The following is an 18,236-nucleotide window of genomic DNA, read 5'->3' as shown; positions in this document are numbered from 1 at the left end:
GTTTAATGCCCGTCTGGGCAGAAAAGTCTATGAACTCTTATCTCCAATTAATCAACAGAAAGCTATAAGTGAAGCTGTGGCTCAAATGATAAGAGCTCTAGCCTTGAACTAAATAAAAAGCTCAGGGACAGCGCCCAGGCCCTGAATACGAGCACCAGGACTAGCCAAAATAATAAAAAATAAAAGAAGGGGGGTGGGGCTGGATGTGGCTCAGTGGTAGAGTACCAGCTATGCCCAAGAAAGCCACACAAGCACATGGCCCCAAGTTAAAGCCCCAGAACAGGCAAAAAAAAAGAGGGGGGGGATGGGAGGACTGCCATCTACAACCTGAGCTATAGCTCAGTGGTAGATAATCCAATCCCCAGCATTACTTTTTTGTGTGTGTGTGTGAATGGGGGGTCTAACCAGAATCTTGAGGTTTTATGAGGGTTCCCCTCTTAAGAAGACATCCCCTGCCTAGTAGGGCAGACTGCATTTCCTAAGCTTCTTGGTTACTTTACAGAGCCTTTAAGATACTGGAAAAGCATCCTACCATGCTCAAGAAAGGATGAGAAAGTTCCTCTGACTTGAAGATCCCAGCATTCATTCAGAAGTCCTCTCCCTTCATCCACTGATCACCACCACCCAGAAATCTACACCAAAAATTCATTCATTCTTCCATTGATACCCCTGCCTTTCTTTCCCAAGGCACTTGTTTTATTAGTTGATTCTCTTTGGTAATTGATTTTGTAGCTGTTAGAGGAGTTATTTCCTATGTTTATCTCATTATATTGCGGGGGGGCAACTCTGACTGGGCCATGGAGATTAGAATTATGCTCATACACAGGGAGCTCCTTATTCTTTGTTCCTTTCTTCCCAGTGCTGTCCCCTGGCTGAGACCCTATTTGAAGGAGAACTGCCTGCAGCTAGAGCAACTGAGCAAGGCAGGATGACTGCAGGGCCCCCAGGATACACGAGGACTGCCAATACCAACTACTGGAGAGAGGGTTGTCATCTCTGTGGAGGTGCTGGAGAAGCTGGGGTGGGGGGAGATACTGGGAGAGGAAATAAGGCAAGGATGAGCTCAGGGCCCCCAGAGAATGAAGCCTTTGTATGGGGTACAGATGAGGGACAAGGGGGTGATTGTGTGGGAGGGACGGAAGTACCATGCAGACTGGCACTGCCATAACTGGCATCAGATTCACCCCTCCCCTATTCCAAGAATTCCTTATACTCCAAGGGACCAGTACCAGGCATGATCAAGAAAAGGTGGGTATACCTGAAGATGGCAAAATAAATAGAAAGATGGAGATGGCAGCCAGAAGAAAATGAGAGGTTATCCCCAAATATCCCAGACCCAAGGAATAAGAGGCAGAAAGAAAAAGACAGAAGCAGCTTTTTACTATATTTACATCCAACAAAACTTTGCAGGGAACAATCCTTATTGCACAGTCAGGGCCCTGGGTGGACCAGAAGAATTAAGAGTGGAGGAGGCACCAGTTCTTCCTAAGGGGAGTGTGGCACTCCTCTAGCTCAAGCCACAGGACCCTATCCCCTTCTCTTAATCTCCATAAGAATCTCTCTAACCTGGGGGGCTGTGGTTCCAGAATAAATAACTTAAAATAAACTACTAATACTAAAGTAGAAAGGTATGGAGAGCCTGGGGACTCTCTCAGCAGTGCCGGAGAAGAGGAGACATCATTGGCGGGGAATGAGATCCCTTCCTCCCATTCAGGGCAAAGGCTCATTAGCTTTGTATCTTTCAGTTTTTTTAAAACAAAAACTTCTAAGATGACCAGGGCAGTACAGATATGTGGGTACCCTGGAGAGGAGTTCCTGCAGTAGGACAGGGGAAGAACAGGGCTGTGCCAACTCCCCCAGCTCTCCCCAACATCATCATGGATATATTGGGCAGGTTGGCCATAGGGGAATTCTGAGTCTTGGTGACAGTGGGTCCATCTTCCTGCTGCTTCCATTTGAAGCCTATGGCTGAACAGGTTGCCTAGCCTGTTCCCAGCTCTTCTATGAAGGGAAGCAGGTTGTCTCCAGTATCTTTTCTCCCTCACCTCCCCACCCACAGCTGGAGAGGGAAAGCTTAAGGGTCTTTAGCATTCCAGAGGTGCTCCAAAACATTTTCGGCAGTCAATGGCCTTGGGGGTAGGCATCTGTGCCCGCCGCTGCCTCAGCTCCTCCTTGCCCATGCTATTGGCCAGCTTGTTGAAGGCAGACTTGTACTTCTTGTCAAAGGCCACTAGGGAAGAAGACCAAATGGATGTATTAGGACCCCAGCCTCTCACACCTAGCTCCATAACTCTACACTCAGCCCACTGCCTTGCTCCCTCACCTATGTCCACATGGTCCTTGCCCAGAGCAGCCATTGTCAGGAATAAGATCTCTCGGTAGATGCCTCTGTCATGGATGCAAAAGGGTGTGAATGAGAGGTGTGGGAAGCTCAGGACAGGGCAGGGATCATCCAGATGGAGCACTCTACCTCTGGAGGTGCAGGCCAGTGGGAGGGGGCCCTAGAGTTTCCAGCAGAAGTCCTACAGCCTTGTGCACCTCATTGAGTCCAACATGACGCAGCACTAACTCCAATAACGCAAAGCTAAGACATGCAGGTACTGGGCCTGGCCATACAACCCGCTGTGGGATCTGGCCTGTGAAAGGAAGGAAGACCATCAACATCACTCGGTCTCCTAGGTGTGGGACTCAGCCCTCCCACCCCTAGGTCAAACACTAAACTCACTGTGCACCCTCCAGAGCACATAGAGAGGTGGGCAGCTATTGGGGTCAGGAGTCAGGATATCCCACAGCAGCCGCACCTGCACAGAGGCTGGATCAGGAGTAAGCCAAGGAGGTGGGGCCTGAGAGAGCTGAGATAAAAGAGACAGGTTCTTAGGACAAAAAAAAAAAAAATGGTCAGGTGCAGGCACTGATGGCACATGCTTGTAATCTAGCTACTCCGGAGGCTGGGATCTGAGGATCACGGTTCAAAGCCAGTCAGGGCAGGAAAGTCTCTGAGACTCTTTTCTCCAATTAATGGTCAAAAAACCAGAAGTGGGCCAGGAGTGTGGCCTAGCGGTAGCATGCTTGCCTAGCATGCACGAAGTCCTGGGTTCGATTTCTCCGCACCACATAAAACAGAAAAAACTGGAAGTGGCACTGTGGCTCAAGTAGTAGACTGCTAGCCTTGAGCAAAAAGAAGCTTAAAGATAGTGCCCAGTCTCTGTGTTCAAGTCCCATGACTGGGAAAAAAATAGATAAAAATTTAAAAAGCCAGAAGTGGAGCTGTGGCTCAAGTGGTAGAGCACTAGCCTTGAGCACAAAAAGCTTTGGAGAAAGCCAGGCCCTGAGTTCAAAACCCAGGACTGGCACAAAAACAAACAAAGGAGACAGAAAGAATCCCTCTTCTGACAAAGAAATATAAGCTTCCAAGAGCAAGAACATTGTTTTGTAACCTGCTGTACCCCTAGTGCCTCAAAATGGAGCCTGGAATCTAAAAGATGTTCAATAAATATTGGTAGAATGACCAACACATTAACGCGTGATTTTCTAAGAACCAGGCCCTATTTACTGTGTCTGCACAAGAGCTCTGTGAGGTCACTCTTTTTTTTTTTTTTTTTTTTTTGGCCAGTCCTGGGCCTTGAACTCAGGGCCTGAGCACTGTCCCTGGCTTCCTTTTGCTCAAGGCTAGCACTCTGCCACTTGAGCCATAGCGCCACTTCTGGCCGTTTTCTGTATATGTGGTGCTGGAGAATTGAACCCAGGGCCTCATGTATACGAGGCAAGCTCTCTTGCCACTAGGCCATATCTCCAGCCCTGTGAGGTCACTCTTGTACCACTTTACAGATGACTAAATTGAGGCTCAGAGTGATGAAGTATAGGGGTCAGGAGTCAAACCAACCACAATAAATTCCTCAGCCTCATCTTTTCCAGTGTCAAGGACACACAGGACTAGGAGACAGCACTGGGAGACACAGAGGAAGGCATTCAGTAAGCAGGAACCACATGGGGGCACTGACCTGACTGGGTGGGGGCCCATCACAGGAAGCCAGCACCAGACCTGGTAGAATACTAGGCAAGCGCAGCCGTTGGAAATACCACAGAAGGTTCCAGAAGATGATGGGATGGGCAGCAGGCAGTTCAGGCAATGCCAATACCTCACTGCCCTCATTCTCAACCAGTGACTCTAACTCCTTACGCAGCACCAGGGGGCTCAGGTATGCCCATGCTCCAGTCTCAACCCTCCGAGAGGCACCCTAAGACACAAAGCAAGAGGACATCTGCAAGGTCCCATTCCCGGAGCCTTGCCTCCCACTGAGTCAGCATGCCTAAAGCTTCTGAAATGCCTCTTACCCTCAAGTCCCATCTACTTTGCACCCCCAGCCCCTCCCCACGCACACTCCTACTCCTTATCCACATCTGGCCCAGCTCTTACCCCCATGTGCCCATTGCAGAGCTGGGGTTCATCCAAAGCAAGGCAGAGCCTGCGATCACTGAGCACAGGGCCAGGACCCCCAGGCACAGGGGCATCTTTGCTGCCACTGGCACCAGCAGGGGTAGGCTTGGGGCTGGAGGCACTGCAGGGGGACAGCAGGAGTCAGCTCTGGGACCACCACTTCCCTGTCCCACCCACAGCACTTGACCTGCTTTGGGCACCTGGGTCGGGAATCAAGGGTCTGGACACTGAGCAGGGGCACAAAGGGGCAAGCGCAGAAGGGGCAAGTTGTGTTGAGGTTAGAGTCATCAGGTGCCCAGCCAGCCATGATTTCCTCATCGTACACCAGTGAATCACAGGCACGGCACAAGGAGCAGCTAGACAGCAGAATCTGCAGGCAAGGAGACCCCAGGAAGTAGGCCCAGCTTAGCCTCCAGTGCTCTGAAGCCCATGCCCCTGCCCCAACCATTCCACCTTCAAACCCCAGCCAGGCTTCCTGGCTCCATCTCCTCCCCAACCCCAGCTTTCCTCAGGGTGACTGTGGCAGCATAGCTGTGGGTAGGGTTATTTCTCACTTCCAGGGAAGGTGGCTGGAAGGGTCCAGGGGTGTCACTGAGGCGCTCGGAGGAACGGCGCAGGCTCAGGCTGCTGAGAGAAGACTCTGAGAGGTCCCACTCACTGCCCAGAGAGGCTGAGCTCTGCCATTACAACAGAAAGCACAGTTAGACTGCCTTGTGCTTCTCTTTGCCGATTTCAGCCACCCTCGGAGCCCCCTTTGGGGCTGCTCCTCGGCAGGCCTCCTGACAGGAAGAATACCTCTGAGGCAGTGGATCCTGGGCGCTCCCGGGGCCTCAGGAGGCTGTCCATGGGACTACGGCGGGCTGTGGGAGGCAGGTCAGGGGGCAGCTCCGCTGGGGGAATGCGAGAGGCAGGAGAGCGGCGAGAAGGAGTGAGCAGCTGTTGGAGGCGGGCACCCAACCCTCGTCGGGGGGTGCCAGCCTCATCCTGATGTCCACTAGCCTTGGACCCTCGCCCACTCAGCCCTTCCAAAGCTTCGGTGGACTGAGCACTCAGGGCTGAGCCTGAGCCCCCTGGGCTGCCTCCACTTGCTGGCTCCTCCCCTGTCAGGCTCAGATCTGAAAGACTTCCATCATGCCAGGGCACAGGTGATCCCCGGGGTTCCAGGACTCCTAAGGCCTCTATCACTGCGGAACAGGAACAACAACAACAACAACAACAACAAAAAGAATCAGGGGAGATGGAGCTCAGCCTCAATTCCAGCCACCCCGTTCCTGGCACCACAACCCCACCATGGCATTCTAGGTAACATTCCCCCTGGGCCTGCTGGACTCACCACACAGGGCCACGCTTCCACCCTCTCCCTGGTCTTCCCCACTTCCCCTGGCGAGTGGTTAGGAAAGCTGACTGGAAACAGAAGATCAGACAAGGGCACTCACTGTGGGCCACACCAGCTTCCACAGTGGGCTGTGCCCCTCGGGCACTGCCCAGGCTGCCACTTTTCACCAGGCGCCCAGTGGGTGAGGCAGGGTCCCTCAGACTTCGCCCAGCCCACGTAGTTTGGCGCTGAAGGGGGCGGGTTGGGGAGGGTCGCTCCAGATAAGACTCTGTGGTAAGCCGAGAAAGGGTTTGAAAGTGGCCAGTTAGAACCCAGCTCCACTCTAAAACAACCCCTTGAATGGATCTGAGTTTTCAGGGCTCCTCCAAGGCAGGAAACTTTTTGCTACCAAACAGGTACATTTTACCCATCCTCGGTCCCATGCCAACCACAAGGCCAGCTCCAGCTCACCATCCTCTCCCCGCCTGAACCTGGAGGCTTCATTCCCACCCACCTGTCTGGGAGCTGCCTGACTCTTGGTGTGCTGTGATGTTCTGCTGCTGCTGTTGCTGCTGCTGTTGCTGCTGCTGCCGCCGTTCTCTCAAGGGCTGGCGGAACTGAGCAGCCCCCAGGACAACATTTCGGAGCTTGGCCCAGCGCAGGCGCCCACCTGGTGTACCAGACGGCCACTTGCTTTCCAGTACTGCCTGCCAATCACAGGATATCTCGTTCTGACCCCAGCCTGATGCCTCCCTCACGTCCTGGAGCCCCAGAGACCATGTTACCCTCCAGATTCCCTGCCTAGAACAGGCTCAGCTAGGAACAAGCTGCCTTTGGAGGACCTCTTAGAGAAAGCCAGGAATAATGGAGAAAATTTGTAATAAAAAATTTTGTATTTATAAATGGAATGGCTATGAAGAAGTCATTTCAGTTTTTGGTCATTAGGTTTTCTGAAAAGTGGAAAGCAGTTTAGCATCAATGATAAGAGACTCAAGTCTAGAAACACAGAAATATCTGTATATGTTCTAACTCTCTAATGTTCACTGAAGGACCTTCAAGAATTTATAGTTTAGGGATGTCATGAGAATCAAAGAAGCCAAGTACTGTTGGGCCCCACTGGCTCATGCCTGTAATCCTAGCTACTCAGGAGGCTGAAATCTAAGGATAACAGTTCAAAGCTAGCCCATGCAGGAAAGTCCACTGGGACTCTTATCTCCAATTAACCACCAAAAAACCAGAAGTGGTGCTGTGGCTCAAGAGGTATAGTGCTAGCCTTGAGCTGAAGAGCTCAGAGACAGTGCTTGGGCCTAGGGTTCAAGCCCCATCACCGACAAAAAAAAAAAAAAAAAAAAAAAAAAGGAAGAAGCCAAGTGTTGATAAAACCTCCTGTCAGTGCTAAGGCGCTACACACAGATAATGAGTGACAATGGCTACAGGACCTAGTAGGATTGCACAAATTAAGTACCTTGTTGTAGTAACCATAGGTGATAGTGTTGGGCACAATGCCTGCCCGCCGCATCTCCAGCATGACCCGTACAGACAACACAGGCTGCCCATAGTGTGAGCACAGCTGCATCAGCACCCGGTAACACACCTGGGCGAGAGAGGCACAGGACATAGGAGAGATTCATTCCCCACCAAAATCTTCAAGTCTTAGCAAGCATCCTCCGCCAGCCTCTCCAGTTTTCTCTGATCTTCCTGGCAGCTCCTTCCTGCTGTGCTCCAGTCTCTCCCTAACCCCTTGAACATACCCACTTAGTGAATGTTTATAGAGCCTCTGGGCTCCCCATCAAGTTTCCTTCTCAGCCCCTATGGCTACATGAGCCTCACTGGGGCTGGAGGATGGGCAAGACCACGCAGGTAAATGGTTGCCTACCTCATCAGGGAGCACCACCTTTCGGCTCTCCATCTCACGCAGTACATGGTAGGCTGTGTGTAGGGCCCGCACCCGGGAGGGTGCAGACCGCACATATGCTGGCAGACACAGGAACCACAGCCCATAGCAGTGCCCCAGCAGGCACCGGGCCCAAAGCTCAGGCACAGTTGCTGACTTCTGTGCCATCCGCTGTGCAACCTTCATCTCCTAGGTGGGTTAGGGGACAGGACAAGGTGAATGCAATGCCAGGACAGGACTTAAAATAGTGTCGAGAGTAGCAGCACCTTCCCTGAGGAAGGACCTACGTTCTACTGAGGGAGGAGCAACTCGGTACTGCACAGGCCGCAGCTCTTCCTGGAGTCTCAGGAAGAAAGGCCTGGCCCTTGAGTATGGGCAGGTACCCTGGAAGGTACAGCCAGCTCCTGGATTACTAGAGTGCTCAGGAGATGAGGAGGAGAAAGAAGAGCAGGAGAAGAATAACATCAAAACTAGCTAATGTTTGTATACTGCTTTTTATTTACAAGGCTTATATAAACCTCTTAGCACCTTATAGGTTAAATAACATTATTATCCTTATATGACAGATAACACTGAAGCAGCAGCTCTTGATGTGAGCCCAAGGTGGGGCCTACCTGCTGGCTTACCTGTTTGGTACGGCGAGGGGCAGGACTGCTGGGGGTACTACGGGATGGGCCTGGTACAGGCAGGGACCCTGTCTGCTCTTGAGGAGACTCAAACAGCTCAGCACGTAGCTCTGGGAACCCATCATAACTGGAAAGACCAAGGCAACATCAGGGCAGTCAGCACAGGGCCAGGCAGACAGGCTGGTCCAGCCCATAGGACCTTGGGACGCATAAGGGAAGGAGAGGCTCTCACCAGTACTGGGGAGTAGATTCACCACCCTCTGGTACTGGAGGCTCCTCAGGGGGTGTGATAAAGACAGTGAGCTCACTTCCAGACAGCTCCTCCAGCTCCACTAAGGCTGTCGGCTCAGGCTTCTCCTGCTCGGGGTGGACCTGGAACAGGACCGCAAGAGAATAAGCATTAAGAGAGTGGGCATGGAACAAAGCCAGGGCGCCTAGAAGATGGCACCTCCCAGGTAAGCACAGCCATAGGGAAGGGGTCCTGGAGACACAGTGGGGAGATAGAGGGTAGTAAGTGCATGAAGCCAGGCCCAGGTAGTGCCATCAGGATCACAGCGGAGATGCACAGCTGTGACAGAGACAACCAGGAGGAACGAAGAGGCCAGTGGGTGCCAAGAGAAGGGGGACTACAATACCTTATCAACACAAGAGTCAAAGAATTCGAGGGCAGCATGTCGAGCAGAGCCAAAAGAACATTCCTCGATGAACTGTGAGAACATCTGTGTGTGCAGCAGCTGAGAGTACAGCTTGTGGCTGGAGCGTTCGCGGGACTTGAGGAAACCTGAGGGGGTAGAAAGGGGAAGGGGGGCAGTTGAACAGAGCTTTCTACCACAGCTACCCCCTCCCTATACCCTGCTCTCACTTCCTTGCTTGTCCAGGACCCTTAGCTGTCAAAGCTTTCATTTCTTTGCCCTCTCTGGCACAACTACACAACAGACCAAGGGGCCAGCTCAGCTCCCGTGAAGTCCCTTCCTTTTGTCTGTCTGCCCCACTGCCAGAGAACAGGGGTTCTCCAGCACTTTGCCGGTGGGGACCACTCACCACAGGGGTTACTATGTCTATGCTATCCCAGGGATCCCAGAGAGCAGAACCACACCTGGCTCCTCTTTGTGCCCTGCTCTCTCCAAGAGCAGGAGAATGGCTGACTCAAGGCAGGTACCCATAAAATCACTCACTGAGTGAAGGAATAAGCTTGGTGAAGTGGCCCCTAGCTGCCCCCTCCTTATGGAGCCCAGCCCCGGCCCCTCATCCCACAATACCCTTTCCGAGCAGAGACTGGCCCTTTTTACCCTGAAGGTAGAAGAGGTTGTCAACATCGCGAGCCCCCTCAGAGGGGGCCTGGGTGAGGGGACGCAGGAAGTCTCTGTAGCCCTTGAGCAGACAGGCCATGAAGCGCAGAAACGCTCCCTGAACTTCCCGCTCCAGGCGGGCCCGGCGACCACACACTGCCTCATAGTCGGTCAGCAGGAATTCCAGAGATGTCTCCTCCTCTGGTCCAGTGTAAGCTGGGGACCAATGTCCTTAAGAGTCAGAGCTGGCACCTACAGTGCTTGCCTTGCCCCCACTCTTCATGCTGCATCTCCACCTCTGACAAACCTTACACCCACAATGGCCAAAATACTTACCTTAGGGCAATAGTTTCAAGCCCCCACTGACAAGCTGTCATTTCAGGACATGTTGAGGAATGCTGTCCACCTCTCCCTCTAGCTTCAATCAGAATTGGAGCTAGACGCCAGTGGCTCACACCTATAATCCTAGCTACTGAGGAGGCTGAGATCTGAGGATCATGGTTCAAAGCCCAGGCAGGAAAAGTCCATGAGCCTATCTCCAATTAACCACCAAAAAGCCCAAAGTGGCTCAAGTGGTAGAGTGCCAGCCTTGAGCTCAGGGACAGTGCCAAGGCCCCAAGTTCAAGCAACACAGGACCGGCACAAAAAATTAAAAAAAGGAATTGGAACCCTCTTCTTCCACTAAATCCTAATTCCTCTAGCCCCCTCAAAGAATGCCTAGCTCCCCACAAACCTCCAATGGGAGGCTTGAGGCCAATGACAACTCCTGCTTCCCACGCCCACCCAGGCTTCTCACTCTGGTCCAGCTGCTGATAGAGATTTGTCAGTGTGGCCAGCAGAACTTTATAGGGTCTGCGGGGCAGGGTCCGAGGGGAGAGGGGCTTCTTTTCCTCTGTCCTGAGAGACAAGCATAAGGAGAAAGGACGGTGGGATTTTGTAAAAGCCTCCCCTACGTTTTGCCCAAAGCTCCCCTTGAGCCCATGGCACCCCCACACAGTGCGCACACACACACACACACACACACACACACACACACACACACACACATATCCCCCTGCTGAGACCCAGTCTCTTACTGGAAGAGTGTGTTGGTGTCAAGGTCGACACAGATGACATCCACAGGGGGGTCATGCAGATCAAAGTAACTGGAGTGGATACCCACAATGAAGGGCACAGGGGCGCTCAGCACGTCTGCCAGCACCAGCGGGCAAAGTGGAATGTAGGGACACTGCCAGTGTAGTGGGAAGATCATCTGAAGCACCGGGGAGTGAGAACAGGTATGGGTGGGGGCAGAGGTAGGGTGGGGGTACAGGGTGCTGGGGCAGTGGTGCCTGTTGAGAAGCTTTGCAGCCATCTCCAAAGAACACCTGTCTCTGAAGGCCATACTCAGGGAGAGGGCCTGAGGATCCTCCCCAAGGAAGGCAGCATAAGGGGAAAGAGTGCGGGAATGGGGGAAGGGGGGCATCGGAAAGAAGAGTGGCTGCTGCGGGGAGGTGGACTGGGCAGAGTGGCACTCACCGAGACGAGGGCCTCACAGACACTGGTGAGCAGGTCCGGCCGCAGCGAATGGACCAGCAGTTTGTGCTCTGTGAGCACAGCCAGCAGCAGTGTGATAGCCAGCTCAGGGCCCAGGCTCTGCAGCAGCTGCAAGAAACTGGCACCACTGCGGGCAATGCGGGGGTGGGGACAGGGTCACGAGGAGACCCTGGAGACTCCTTCCCAAACCCTGAGCACAGACACCACCTGGGCCAGGCTGCAGAGACCTCCACAGCCACAAGCTCCACAGCTGCCTAGTGCCTACTGCATGCTATATCATCAAGGGGCCCCACCCCCAACTTGGGCACATACCTGAGGGGTAGGGGCGAGGACACAGGTTGACAAAGGAGCAGGTTGTCATAGGGAGACATCTGGAAGGACAGAAGAACTGCAGGTGGGTAATGGCTACCCCCTGGCAACTTCCCTTCCTTCCTCAGCCTCGGTCTCGGTTCTTACCTGCACTAGGATGCGGGGTCTCTGTGGGGAAGGGAATGGGACGTTGTGAATGAAGTGGGAGATGTGCCTGGGAAGGGAGGGAAACAGGTCAGGCAGACTCCCCAGCTATGCCTTTCCTGCCTCCACGGTTCTCAAGAATCTCATTTCTCCCCAAACTCCACCTCCAGCCTTGCACTAGCCAGCACAACCTCCACTGTGTACAGTGCTTACACAAACTTAAGGGATTCGCTCTGGGCATACACAGTTCTACCAAGTATATAGTCGTCTTTAGGCTGGATCCACTCCCACCAGCCAGTGATATTTCTCCAGTGGGTCCACACCATTCAAGCACATACTGCAGCCCTGGGCCCAGCCTCCTCCTCCCCACCCATCTCTACCCTCATCTCTCCCATCCCTTCCAGGCCCAACTCCCTAAGGTTTCAGAACTCCTTCCCAGTGTCAGGGGAGCTGTGCTCACGCTTCCAAGGGTAGGCGGTGGGGGCCTGAGACGGAGTAGCGGTAAAGGAAGGTGAGGAAGGCTCGGAAGGCTGGGAAGGCAGGCCATCGGGACAGCACAGCAATGGCACGTCGACTACGCACAGCTCGGCCCCCCAGTGCCCGGCCCCGCTCCACGGCACTCAGCAGGCCCAGTGCCCGTGCCTGCCGCTCCGACAGCCTGGCCCTGGGGAACGCCTCGTAGAACTGTAGGGCGGCACCATACACCTGGTTGGGAGGGAGGGGAGTGTAAGAGGGACAATCAGGAGGGCTCTGTGTAGCCCGGACCCCTTACCACACTCCGTACACCCACCTTATCACCAGCAGCACCCGTAAGCACAAAGGTGGAGAAGACGGGCACCGGGTACTTGGTCTGGGCAGGCCAGCACTCGATAGTGGCCCCCATGGGCAGGCAGAAGACGGGCACTGACTCGGGCAGCGGGAACGCCTCATTGTCCTCCTCCGGGTAGCGGCCCAGCAGCTCTGCACGCGGCAGAGTGGGGAGTACCCAAAAGGATTGGGGGGCAGTCCATCAGACTCCAGGGAGAGGAACCAGAGGATCCCAAAGAAGGGCCAACTGGCAAGGGGAAGTAAACTAGAGACACTGAAATACCAGCCAAGAGGCATCGGGGCAGAGGCACATGGAAGGTCAAAGGACAAGAGGGACTAAGGGGCCGCTTACCTGCCTCATACGCCAGCGTGTTGGCCTTGGCCAGGCCCACCTTGTAGCACAGGTACACTGCTGGGCCCCACTGCCCCAGAAATGGCGAGAGATAAGCAGACACATAAGCTGACAAGGGTTTCTAAGGCCTCGGTGGTGCTTTCTACCGCCCAAAGTGGTCTTGTGTCTCCAGGAATTCTCCTCGTCCCAGGCTCCTCTAAGCTAAATCACCCCTCAGGCCTACCCCTGGCATCAGAGGCCTCTGGCCCCAGAACGCCCTTGGTGCCCAGCGTCTACACCCTGACATCAATGGCCTACATCTTAGCTCCAAGCCCCCAGCCCTACTTACCATGCCAGGATTGAGGTTGCGGGGTAACCGGCAGTAAGTATGTGGCGTGCCCTCGCCTTTACTGGGCAGCACCAGGCAGAGGTCAGTGATGCCCAAGGCATGCAGCCCTGCCCCCTCTGCTGCCCGCCGGTAAGTGAGGTAGGTGCGGGGATGCCCAGGGCCTGGAGGGGCCAGGTTGGCTGAGTGGCTGTAGGGTGTCGTGTCAAGAACTTGGAAGCCAGGCTTGGGACGTTCCTTCCCCTCATATAACACCCTTGGCACAGAGAGCAGAAGAGGTGTTAAGAGTAAAGAAGAATGACCCCAGTCCTGCCAGCTCTCCTAAACCTGCCTTGCTCCCTTAGCCTTGTGAAACCCCGGAACCAGGGCCCACTCCTTACTGAGTTCTATCCTCCTGTGCTTCCCTTTGCCCTTAGCTGTACTTCTTGGCCATTAAAAATCCTCCATGCCCCCCACATGGCTCACATGCATGAATACACATAAGAACTGACGGACTCTGCGCTAAGGTCCTCACATGAGAGATCTCACTTTATATTCTGAACCATCCTACAAGGAGCTCCTATTCCCATTTTGCAGACGAGGAAACAGCAGGCCCTGAAAGAGGCTCTATGACCTGCCGAAGACCAGAGGGCAAGGAAGCAGCAGCACTGACAGCTGAACTATAGTGTGAAAGGATGAAGTACATACACCACCAGTGTCCCCTCACTGGCCTCTAGCACACAGTTCCCACTCCCACAACCCTACCTCTACCTCTACAAAATTCTCCCGGAGTCCCTCTTCCCAACCTCCCCAGATGCCAGAAGTTAGGGGCACACACCCCAGTTCAACGAGGGGGGGCTTGTCGCGGCCCCTGCGGTAGCAGATGACTGGTTGAGTTCCCCCCAGGAGTCCGGCACTGAGTTCCAAGGGGTGGCCCCCAGCAGAAGTCTGGATGCACGTGTAGCCCTGGGGCACCTCCTCGCCCAGTGCCCTAGCGACAACGGCCACATCTGTGATGGGCTCAGCTGGCCGAGGAGAGCGCAGGGGCCCACTGGGTTCTGGAACCCATGTTTCCTCAGGGATGGGTGCTCCGTTCCCCGCAAGCCCAGCTACCACGAAATAATCCACCAGCCGGGGGGGCCGCTCCTCCGCCATGGCCCCCCCCTCACTCACTGCATCTGGAATGGTCAATTGAGAAAGAGATGGAGCAAGGCTAGCCTGGGTTGCCATGGCAACCAGTGCCTCCCACCCCCCCCCCCACCTCTCCTCCTAGTCCTCCCAAGGAAAGGTGGGATATGTGATTACCCAACCCTCTACTCTCCCACCTGTGACATCACCAGGCTCTTACAACAACTTAAGAGACCAGATCCCTTCCACTTAGTGGTATAGCCCCCTCCCACTTCACTGACTTTTGGCTCACCTGTTCTATTCAAAGGCCCACTCTTCCTAACTCCCCCAGCAGTTATCACATGACAGAGATCACAGTATTTTTTTTTTGTAATGGCCTGAAACGATTAACATTTATCCTAGCCACAACATCATACTAACCTTACGTCTTTTTAAGTTTTCTGGCCTTTCTGCCCTAGTTATGACATCATAAGAACTTTCTGATCCAGCTAATGCTCTTAAAGAGCCCACATCTAAATTTTTTATTGAATCCTACAAATTTCTGGGAACACTTGAAAACTCTGAGCTTTCATGTCTCTTGTCCTTTTTCCTAGCTTAACTCAACCAGCCTGGCCAAACAACCATCACTTTCCCACCTCCGAGATCCTTAGGTATCTCCAGTTTTAGGTGCACAGTAGCTGTGGGGGATCGTTTCAGCCACTCATGCCCTCTTCCACGGAGCCCCAAGACAGAGTATCAGACCCACAAAAGCCTCTCCCTCTCCGTAACTGTTTTCTCACCTGCCTCCATGGCCTGACCCCAGGGAGTAGGAGCCTCAAGAGTCCTGAGGCACCCCAGGGTGTAGAAGCTGGGAAAGAGTTTGGTGGGTGCCTAGTGGCAGGGGCGGGCAGGCTGAGGGGTGCCTCAGAGGGAAAGGAAGGTTACACTTCCTGAAACAGTGGAGGGGAAGCTGCAGCTCAGCAGAAGTCAGCCTATGGGTGTGTGTGTGTGGTGACGGTGGTGGGGGGAGCATCAGGCCAAGCGGAACCCCAGGCCAACGGGCTCTGAGCGCAAAGCAAAAGTTCAGAATGGCCACAGGATGGATGGGCTACTTAACCTCCTACCCTTCCCCGGAGAACAGGGAGCCAAGGAATCTCCTGGAGCTCTCCTTAACCTGGCTTCTGGGCACACACATCCCAACCCAAGCTAAATTTAGCCTCCCAGTCTGGGAGGTGAAGCCAGGAGTGAGCGTCAGCCTCCGGATTTAACTCCGGGGCGCAGTCCCGTCCCTCCGCCACTGCAGGGCAAGGGGAGCCCTATGCCCAGGGCAGCAGGCAGAGGCCGTTAGGGTGCGCTGGAGCTGGGCAAGGCCTGCCCTCGTCCAGCGGGCAGAGTGCTACAGAGGGCACCGCTCCCTGCCCGGGGACGGCACGGCCACTCCGCGTCCCAGTGCCCACACGTCGGGCCGCGGGAAGTTGGGGCAGGGGCAGAGGGTGCGCCGCGGGGGAGGAAGGAGGCTGAGCAGGACCCGGAGGGCAGAGGGAAGCAGGCGCGCGGGCGGCTGAGGACGTGACGGCAGCAGCGCCGGCCGCCGCGTGACTCGCGCGGGAGGGCGGGAGGGAGCGGGAGGGGCGCGGGGTGTCCGGCGCCGCGAGCCCGCTCCGGACGGCGCCCTCCCCTCCACTTTCACTTCCCCGGGAGAGAGGAAGCGGAACCAGATGTGCAGCGCGGGAGAAACAGCTGGGGACGTCCCCCTCCCCGCTCACGCCCCGCGGGCGCGCCCCCCGCCCGCCCCGCCCGCCGCCCCGCCCGGCCCGGCCCCTACCTGCCTGCCCCGCGCCTCCCCCGGCCGGCCGGCCCGCTGGCGGGTGGCTCGGAAGGTACGCTGGCGGGCCGGCGGGCGGCGGGGCTACCCGGCCCCCGACATGGCGCGCCCGACGTGGGCGCCGCTCCTGCCCGGGCAGCGGAGTGGAGGGAGAAGAGGCGGCCGAGGGCACCGGGGCTCCGTGTGCCGTGGAGGGAGATCTGGGCGGTCCCAGCGTCCGCGGCGCGCTGCGCCACGCGGGGACCGCGCTGCCGCGCCGCTAGCTCGGGCTGCGCGGTTCCCCCGGCTCCGGCGGCGCTGGGGGGCCCCCCGCGCTCCTCCGCGCGCCCCGCTTTCCTCGCTCCCCCGCCCCCCCCCGTCCCGGGCCGCGGGCGCCGCCGCCGCCCCCCCCCACCCCCTCCTCGGCCGGCGGCCGTGACCCTGGCGAGCTCCGGCCCAGCGCCCGGCCGCCTGCAGCGCGACCCCTGGCGGCTAGGAGGGCCCCCTGCATCGGGCGGCTTCCCAGCACCCGGCAGCCGCCGCTGGACAGTCGCTGACCTCAGGTGGCCCTGGCGTCCTGCGGTCTGATGCGGCGTGCATGCCCGAATGTCGGCGAAAGCCCCGAAGGCCGAAAACGGGGAGACCCAGATGGCTGCCGACTTCCAAGTTGAGGGCTCACTGACACGAACCAACGTTCTCAGTTCTCTTTTCTGAAAAAACAAGTTTTGTAAAGAGGAAGAGGCCAGGAATGTGGATGTGGAGCAGAGTAGTGTGTGTGTGTGTGGGGGGGGGGTTGTTACTGAAGAGGGGAGACACATCATGCTGGATGAGTGGGGTGGGGGGTTACTGGAGAGGGGAGACACATCATGCTGGATGAGTGAGGGGGGGGGGTTACTGGAGAGAGGAGACGCATCATGCTGGATGAGGGAAGGACAGGAGAGGCTCAGAAAACCAAAGGGCTGGCAAACCAATACAGAGAGCAATTATCTTCCCAACATGGTTTGCCTGCCGGAGGCAAAGCTCAGAGAGCCATACCTAGCTTGTACGGGGGTCCTGGGTTCATAACAGGTGGGTGATGGGAATGAACACAGTTGGCCTCCAAGGCTCTGTTAAATAAATGGAGGTGGTGAAGTTAATTCATGCATCGAAAGGGGGTTGGGAATAAGAGCCTCCTAAGATGTAGGAGATTGGAGTCAGAATTGCATAGGACTTCCAAGTTTAAAAGACCATACAGCCAGGTGCCAGTAATCCTTGCTGGTCAGGAGGCTGAGATCTGGATATCACAGTTCAAAGCCAGCCCAGGCAGGAATGTCCCTGAGACTTTATCTCCAATTAACCACCAAAAAAGTGGGGCTGTGGTTCAAAGTGGTAGAGCATTAGCCTTGGGTTGAATGGCTCAGGGACAGCAACTAGGCCCAGAGTTCAAACCCCACAACTGACCGAAAACAAAAAAAACAAAATCAAACCATATCTTTGGGGCTGGGAATGTGGCATAGTAGTAGAGTGTTTGCCTAGCATGCATGAAGCCCTTGGTTCAATTTCTCAGTACCACAGAAACAGAAAAAGCTGGAAGTGGCGTCGTAGCTCAAGTAGTAGAGTTCTAGCCTTGAGCAAAAGAAGCTCAGGGACAGTGCCCAGGCCCTGAGTTCAAGCCCCAAGCCAGGCAAAAAAAAAAAAGCTGGCTGGGAAGGAAAATCCATGAGACTTAACTTCAATTAACCAGCAGAAAGCTGGAAGTGGAGCTATGGCTCAAGTGGTAGAATACCACTCAGGTAGAATACCTGAGGAAAGTGAGAGCCTACAAGGCCCTGAATTCAAGACCCAGTATTGGCATGAGAGACAGAGAGGGAGGAAAGAGAGAGAATGGCTGGGAATATGGCCTAGTGGCAAGAGTGCTTGCCTCATATACATGAAGCCCTGGGTTCTATTCCCCAGCAACACAAATATATAGAAAACGGCCAGAAGTAGCACTGTGGTTCAAGTGTAGAGTGCTGGCCTTGAGCAAAGAGAAGCCAGGGACAGTGCTCAGGTCCTGAGTTCAAGCCCCAGGACTGGCAAAAATAACTATATCTGGAGTCCCTAAGTTATTAAATCCCCTCTTCTTGAAAGTCTGATGCCAGCTACCTCACAAATCTGAGGTCATTCAATCAGAAACATCAGGTGTGTGAGCTTTGCAGCAGCTATCTCCTCACTCCAACTCTTCTAGGCCCGCAGCCACCTCCTCACCCCCTATCTGACTCTTCAGTCTCTAGTTGGGAGAGGAGTAACCTGCCTAGCCAGTCCCTTGATGCTGCTGCAACAAAGCCTGAAA

The 18,236-nt window shown here is 55.1% G+C and overlaps 1 protein-coding gene across 5 annotated transcripts; it reads right to left on the bottom strand.

Moving 5' to 3' along the window:
* Positions 1-1,358: 1,358 nt before the first annotated feature.
* Positions 1,359-16,271, bottom strand: Dennd4b (DENN domain containing 4B). Of its 5 annotated transcripts, none has more exons than XM_048357788.1 (28): positions 15,947-16,271; positions 13,853-14,192; positions 13,039-13,291; positions 12,711-12,780; positions 12,342-12,511; positions 12,012-12,256; positions 11,555-11,621; positions 11,411-11,469; positions 11,081-11,225; positions 10,639-10,814; positions 10,359-10,459; positions 9,563-9,778; positions 8,909-9,054; positions 8,506-8,645; positions 8,274-8,400; positions 7,630-7,836; positions 7,219-7,347; positions 6,268-6,460; positions 5,875-6,042; positions 5,234-5,622; positions 4,993-5,115; positions 4,639-4,808; positions 4,418-4,559; positions 4,002-4,238; positions 2,726-2,852; positions 2,471-2,636; positions 2,324-2,388; positions 1,359-2,230 (listed from the first exon to the last, which is right to left on the bottom strand). In XM_048357788.1, exons 2-28 carry the CDS (start codon positions 14,167-14,169, stop codon positions 2,085-2,087), a joined length of 4,494 nt encoding a protein of 1,497 aa, XP_048213745.1. In that variant the 5' UTR covers positions 14,170-14,192; positions 15,947-16,271; the 3' UTR covers positions 1,359-2,084. The 5 variants fall into 5 exon arrangements, with proteins under 5 accessions (XP_048213745.1, XP_048213744.1, XP_048213742.1 ...); XM_048357787.1 differs by lacking the exon at positions 15,947-16,271 and adding an exon at positions 14,741-15,854; XM_048357785.1 differs by lacking the exon at positions 15,947-16,271 and adding an exon at positions 14,922-15,854.
* Positions 16,272-18,236: the final 1,965 nt, after the last annotated feature.

Source organism: Perognathus longimembris, chromosome 11, assembly GCF_023159225.1.
Source record: "Perognathus longimembris pacificus isolate PPM17 chromosome 11, ASM2315922v1, whole genome shotgun sequence".
NCBI lineage: Eukaryota > Metazoa > Chordata > Mammalia > Rodentia > Heteromyidae > Perognathus > Perognathus longimembris.
This window is presented reverse-complemented; position numbering and strand designations above follow the sequence as displayed.

Coding starts and splice junctions, on each gene's coding strand:
- Dennd4b (XM_048357784.1), bottom strand. CDS start 14,244: ATGGCAACCCAGGCTAGCCTTGCTCCATCTCTTTCTCAATTGACCATT. Junction 12,257..12,341: donor CGGGTGCTGCTGGTGATAAG/GTGGGTGTACGG, acceptor CCTCCCAACCAG/GTGTATGGTGCCGCCCTACA. Junction 2,637..2,725: donor TGTGCTCTGGAGGGTGCACA/GTGAGTTTAGTG, acceptor TTCCTTTCACAG/GCCAGATCCCACAGCGGGTT.